Raw genomic sequence first — 7516 nt, forward strand, 5'->3', positions numbered from 1 at the left:
CTCTTATACACATCTAGATGGGTATAAGAGACAGGGCCTAGGGTGGCAAAAGGCCAGGTGGCAAAAGGCCGGGTTGCAACGGGCCTAAGGTGGCAAAAGGCTGGGTGGCAAAAGGCCGGGTGGCAACGGGCCGGGTGGCAACGGGCCTGGTGGCAAAAGGCCGGGCAACGGGCCTAGACCCAGTCTCTGTTTGCATTTTTTAATTAAAGTTTCATTGTTTATCCCCAACTGAGACTGTCCTCAAATATGGTACCAAGGTACTTATAGGAATTAACAATCTCAACTGGTTCGTTATTTAAGAGTGTGACCCCAGGACTGTCTTTTTCGCCATAAATCAATAATCATTTCCTTTGTTTTGGAAATATTCAACTTGTAAGTTTGCGTCATCGCAAAATTTAATAAATGTATCCAGAACTTGGCCATGACCATCATTTCCATCTTTAATTGTAAGTAAAGCAGTGTCATCTGCAAACTTAACAATAAAACTATTTTTATGCGTGCTACGGCAATATAAAGATATAAAGTAATGGGGACACAGACACAGCCCTTGGGGTGAACCTGTATTAGTAACATACCACTTGGAATATGTATTGTTAACTAAAACTCGGCGTCTGTTAAAAAATCCAAAATAAATGTTAAAGCTTTAAATCATTTGGAATGTTAAAATTCATTCTTAATTTCTCAACCAGAACATATGGCTGCATTGTGTTAAATGCAGACGAGAAGTCAGCAAAAAGTACTCTAGCATGTGAACCAGGAAGCTTAGATGTTTATAAATTGTATTCAATATAAATAATTTGGCATCTTCACCTCTTCCAGACCTATACGCGAATTGTAAAGGATCAAGTATTGGTTCTAGTGTTACAGTAATGTATGCTTTGATTATGCGTTCAAAAATTTTCATAATTAGGAATGTAAGAGCAACTGGTCTTAAATTGTTAAGTTGCTATTTGCTATTGTTTTTTGGTATTGGAATTATAGTGGATTGTTTCCATAGTTTCGGTACCCTACATAAATTTAACGAGGACTGAAAGGGGTGTTGAAGAACTCCACAAAGTTAGTCAATGCAATAAAATAAAGTTTTAATACCTCAACAAGATCTGGACCATTTCTCAATATTTGCATTTATTTTCTTTAGAAGGTCTTATATGATTACTCTCAATGTTTAGATTGTTGTACAGGGTATGGCCTTGTTGTATTCCAGAGTTAAAAACATTAAGTTCTAAGTTCTTGTGTCATAATGCCTGGTCTTAATCCAGTATCCAGTATCAATTGACAAATAGTAATTTTCGAATCTTGAATAAAATTCGCCTAGTGCATCGGGTAACAATTTTTCATTAATATTATCGATACGTACAGGTTGTTTAACCTTAATACTATTTGAATTTTAATATGGAATCCATATTCTTAATACCTTGCTTTACGTATGCTTCCATTTCCAAGCCTCTATTCTATTCTTATAGTTAGCTTTAGCTACACGGATTACTCGTCTAACTTCCCTATTCATTAATCTATTTCCACTTTTATTTCCAGTAAAAAACAGACGTTTCTTTTTATTCAACATGTCTTTAAGTTTTTTGGTGATCCAAGGCTTAATATTGGGAAATTCAGTTATTTGTTTAGATGGAATTATATTCTCAACACAGTTACTTATATATGTGGTAATAATTTCCACGTTTTCGTCCAGATTCAACAGCGACTCATAGAAAACTTGCCAATCGGTGCAATCAAAGAATCCTTTTAGGGTTTTGATATTTTCGTCAGTCCGAATTTTAACTGTCTTAACAACTTTTTTAACTCGGTGGACTAATGGAATATATTTAGGAAGCAATCGTACAGAATTGTGGTCTGAAGCTCCTAAAGGCGGCAAAGCAATAGAGGTATGCGTGTCCCAGACCGTGCCATAGCAAAGATCAATTGTTTTAGCATCGCGAGTTGGACAGGTTAAATATTGTTGATATGCGTTAAGTGACCTTGACAATTTATGTAGATTGAAATCACCAATGATGAACTTTGGGGAATCAGGAGAAACTGCTTCCATATTTTGAATTATACCTGAGAGAGTTTCAGCTGCATATACACAACACACACAAATATTTGCGGGAATTCTCTTGGGCAATAGAACGGACGTAAAGATATCGGCAGTGCATATTTTCTCCCTCATAATCCCATCATAAAATATATAAATATTATGCAATACCCCTGTAATAATTACTCTTTGTCATTTTTCCTTTCAGATAAAGAAAACAATGGTGGAAATGGAACCGTTGCTTTAACCGGTCGTTGTCTTTGTATACATAAGGAATGGAAATGCTGGCTTACATCGTTATGTTTATGTATTATCTGTCTTTTTATTCCAAGTGGATGTTTGTTAGATAAACTAAGATGGATTTTTAACAAGGGAGCTAACAGAAGCCCAACCGAAAATACAATTGGTAATTTTACTTTATTGTCTGCATTTCAAAGCATTTGTGTTTGTATGAATATTCTGTATTCAAATTTGTACAGTAGGCCTAATCTTCTTATATACAAAATGATAACTTACAGTACGGATCATCGTGGACAGTGCACATTTTGCCTGCACTTTGCCCGCAAGCAACAGGTTCCACATCCACTAACAGCCCGTGCAGGCAGAGCCAGCCTGCGGTGCCCGCAGTCAAGACCTTAGAAAAGGACATTATATCGGTTTAAAGCTCAGCCGTTCTGAGGCAAAACAACATAACTGACACTTTTGTCGTTTTTCAGTTATACTGTAATATCGTTTGGGAGTGTATTAAACACTACTAAATATGAGTCGTTTCGGAGATAGCACCACATACTGTATATTTAAGCACAACTTAAAATCTAGTGATTTTCCGTAGTAAACTAACGTAACTGCAAGATTACGTGGCAAAACAACGTATCAATGATGAAGATACGCTGTTTTGCCTCGGAATGGTATTAAAAATTGTTTTGAGCTGATGGAGTTTGGCATGGCAAAATTACTGGTTGATAGTGTTTTCATATCAATAATCTTTAACGATGACTTATGCACAAGCTAGGAATGCATTTGATTGCCCCAAAAGTGATAAATTAAAAAAATATTTTGCACTAGCGACAATACCCCGTCTGACATGTTTCCGAGGTAAAACGACGTATCTGTGAATATCGTTTATAACTGCACAATTAACTAACACTTGTAATTTAAATTTTAATTATAATGTCTATATCAATTTTATAAGATGTGTATAAGAGACAGTATCTAATTCAAACAAATCACTTGTATTTAATTACCTTTTTCAAAATGGCCCTCCACGACTACATCCTCTTGATGTGACTGGACATTATCTTCAGCTACTACTACAACATCATCATCGTGAACACTGGGATCATCATCTGGAAAACATTGGAAACATTCAAACTTTAACTCTATTTTTCTCGAAAAGTGAAAATATAAAGTTACGTTGTTTTGCCACGGAACGGCCGAGCTACCCGGGGTGCCCGCGTTCTACTAAGCACCGGGTATTATTTGTTAATGTACTTTTAACTCTTACAATTAAAAGAAATGTGGGTTCATAGTTGTATCTATCCCATAGGTTACAATTACAGATAGGCCTAATAAGGTAAATTTTCAACATGGTCATCAACAGAAAATGATATAGTACTATTCCATGCCAAATGCCAAAGAAAAATTCCCAGGCGACCCTCTTTGATTTTGCTCAAAATCCATTAAAATATTCCTTTTTATAAATTATGAAGAAACAATAAATTTTAGACCAAACTTCCAAGTAGTTTTGAAAATTATGGCCCTCCAAAATATGGCATGCCACTTTTTCTTTTCTGCTGTGTTTTCTCGTCGATAATTTTTTTTCCACTTAGAAGGCCATATTTAAAAAGTTTGATTGGAAAGAGATTCAAAGTTGAAAATTATTACTCTAGGTAATTTTAGGCCAGGCTTTCAGAATCTGCAATCAGAATACTGCATCCTGGTTCATTGAAAAGTTATTGGTACCACAAATTGGTAGTTTATTTCGGCGCGAATGATTGTTTCAGATTAACATATACTGTACCATATATCTGAGGATGCCCGAATTACAGATAAATTTCTCTAGCTACTGCTGTATATCCTCAAGCAAGTACAGCCTAATCAAATAATTAACTTCAGCATTACCTTAAGGTGAAACTACTGCCGCTAAGGGGAAATTTTAAAGTGCACTCCCCATGATTGGTACTGTATTTAATAAGTGCTGCATGTATATGAAGTAATTTAAATATATTTTTATAAATATTTAGTGAACAATTACCATTTTTATCATTCCTTAGTTCAATTCTTATAATTACATATTTGTTATACTTTTCTTTATTCAGTTTTTCAGGTACAATCTCCCCTACCTTCACAGCCACCGTAAGTTAAATAATTTATCTTTTAATCTGTATTTTGCAGAACTATTACTTACAGTATCTTGCAATTAGAGCTGTTGATATTATTGTTGATAAAACAGTTCTACTGCTAGAGATGTACTGTAGTAGAGCATTTTATGTATTGATTAATTTTATGATGATATAAACTCTTATAAAGCACAGGTTTTTTTTTTCTCCCCTGTCTGGGTAAATTTTTTGTTAAATTGCTAAATTATTAACATTTATCCACTTAATAATGTGAATATAAAATAATTTGTTAAATAATGGTTTAGTTATGGCTCTATAGAGTACCACAGTCATGTTGTCACAACACTAGGTGGCGCCCTCTGGATGTTGGTTTCCGTTCATTACGCCTGAATGACTTCATATTCTTAATGGTTAAGGATATGCTTTTTGAAATAGGCATTTTAAAACCTAATAATTTACCATCAAAATGTACTAAAACACAAAAAGCTGCATCGTTATATTAGTTATCGAACACACATTTAATTATCAATTAACATTTACAAAGAAAAATTAAGATACAACTTCTTAATAATTAGGTTAGAAATTGGGATCAATGGTTTGTCAGTGGAGAAAATGGCATCGGTTGAACGCATTTTGTGTTGCCGATAGCAACGGAGTAGTCACGTGGTATCGTGACGTAACACTGTAGTACTCTATACCCCAGCATTGAACTAATTATAAAATATAAAATATACACAAATCCCTCCTACCTTATTAGGCAAATTTGTTCCTTCCAAAGAATCCTTCCTCTGTTCCATTCCACCATTTATAAAATATTTGTTGCTTTAATTAAAGAGTGTGTAGAATTCCAAGAGGTCTGACTGCCCTGATTTTGTATGCACAGAATGAAACGTGACATAGGGTCTCCCTAATAGTAGAGTTCAGAGCAGTTCATATACTCTTTGCTTTTACAATGTTCATTCCATATTCACCATATTTTATGGTTATTTAAATGAGTCGGTATAACCATTCTGTGAATTGTATTTTTCGATTGGCTGTATTGAATTGAAAATGTAATTCGAAAAGTGATTTTATAATAATCTTGGATTTTATTCAATTCCAATCATTACAGACACAGCATACTTAGTACAGATGAACCTCTCCTTAGCTCAGAATCCCAAAAGTCATGTCATGATGTTGTGTTAATTGAGGAGTCCGAAAATCAACAAGGTCATGTGGAAGAATTAAACCCCAGCATCCAAATCGAAGATATCAGTAATGATGATGCAATAGTTGTACCACATGCAGAAGAAATGGTAATTACAGTATATACTAATACTTATAGTTTACATTATTATTTAAATTTTATTTGTTTATTTTCCAGTTTTTATAATAATATTTGATATCAATGAATAATAAATGAACTTTAAATGTAATTTTCTTCATAGTTTTATGTATATATCTAAATTTAATTAGTCTCAATTTGAAAGAAAAATTGTTTTGCCTCCAAATTTTATTCATTTTATTTTATTAAGCTAAATTGTAAATATGCTATAATATAATTAAATGTAAATATGCTATAATATAATTAAATATACAGCAATTAAATTTTGAAATTGGTTTTGTAATGTTCATCTTGTTTACATGATGCTATTATTTAAATAAATTAATTTTGACAAAAATTTTTTGCAATCACTTTACAGGTATTATATAGTAATTGTATTGTATTTTACTATTAATTTTCCATCTGCATAGGTATCACTAAAGTAATCTATAACAAATTTACTAAAATAATATCATTATATAATTTCCTTACTATTCTTATGAGAATTTTATCATTGTATTTACAAAGTCTCCCTCTACTTAAAGACCCTTCTGATTAAAGACCACCTCTAATTAAAGACCACCTCCAATTAAAGGGCCACCTTTCTATGGTCCCAAATTAACAAATGTCTTTTATCTTTATTATTAGATTGAAGCTGCTAAAGACTATGGAAACCCCATTCCCAAAAGTGATTTATTTAATTGGAGGGAGACCCTTTTATTATTCTCATTGTTATTTTTATGAATATTACAGTATTTTAATTCTATTCTTTATTAGCAGTTACCTGTAATTTAGTTTTTTGGGTTTTTTTTGTTTAAGATTACAAGACAAAATGAAAGTGTTGAAAGTCTGTACCAAAAAGCTTTAGAATGTTGTTCAGGTAATTACGTTATGATTTTCCTATTTCACTATTTTTGTGATAAGATTAGTCTAATATTTTGTGTATTATAACTAAACGTATTTTATATGTATTAATTTTAATATTGGCAATGAATGAGATGACTAAAACACTGAAGCATCCAGTCAATTCTTACTCTGATTTTTTAAAATGAATTGTTATCATGTTATTCTTTTCTGATAGGATTATATTATCACAACCTTGATATGGCTACAACTGATCGATTAGAAGTGTTGCTTAACCCATACACAGACCCAAAACCACCAATTAAGTATTGGAAACACCTTGCAAACAAACTTGGTTTTACAGACCAGGCCATACTAAATTCTCTGGGGACATACAAACGTTTCCATGAGCTTCTGCAAACACAAGATGTGTCAATGCAGACATTTTTAGAAGCATTGTGGACAGTTGAAAATGACCAGGCAACAAAAGTTGTCTGCAAGGCAGTGATCAAGATGAATGAAAATAGAAAATAAATGATTGATATGAATGGTGAGTTTATTTTTGTTTAAAAAAAAAGTGATTTAAGTAAACCTCTGTTCACACTTGTCTCATAAATATTGTGATATGTCCATATAATTGGTGGTGTCATATCACACTCATAGTGTGACAAAGCCTAAGACATACTTTTTATGACAATGTGACCTGAATAAACATGTCAACATTATTCACTAGAAAGTTTCTCTAAGAAGGGAAGGAAGTGTACAAATTTGTAAATTAATTTTTCCTATATCGACAAACATGTGATTGTTTTATTGACTGAAATGAAATACCAGTATATTTGTACATAAATGTCATTCATATCGAAAGGTCACAGGTACAGTACAGTATTTGTCACATAAAACTTCATAGTGTGAACATAGCTTAATTACATTCCTTGATAAGAGCTTACATGTCAATCAATTATTTTTTGTATTTAATTTATTAAATAAAATACTTCAAAG

The 7516-nt window shown here is 32.7% G+C and overlaps 1 protein-coding gene across 1 annotated transcript in view; it reads left to right on the top strand.

Moving 5' to 3' along the window:
- The window catches only part of LOC117114247, a gene marked incomplete at its 5' end in the record, with an annotated part of 10968 nt that extends 3490 nt beyond the window's left edge, over window positions 1-7478 (top strand). The window contains 5 exons of the mRNA XM_033257852.1: window positions 2238-2435; window positions 4348-4384; window positions 5480-5663; window positions 6491-6551; window positions 6753-7478. Coding sequence (XP_033113743.1) covers window positions 2238-2435; window positions 4348-4384; window positions 5480-5663; window positions 6491-6551; window positions 6753-7048 — 776 coding nt within the window. The remainder of the gene's footprint in view (window positions 1-2237; window positions 2436-4347; window positions 4385-5479; window positions 5664-6490; window positions 6552-6752) is intronic.
- Between the last annotated feature and the right edge of the window lie 38 nt (window positions 7479-7516).

Source organism: Anneissia japonica, unplaced genomic scaffold (genome assembly GCF_011630105.1).
Source record: "Anneissia japonica isolate Jap-2015-1 unplaced genomic scaffold, ASM1163010v1 scaffold284686_len11773_cov99, whole genome shotgun sequence".
Taxonomy (NCBI): Eukaryota; Metazoa; Echinodermata; class Crinoidea; order Comatulida; family Comatulidae; genus Anneissia; species Anneissia japonica.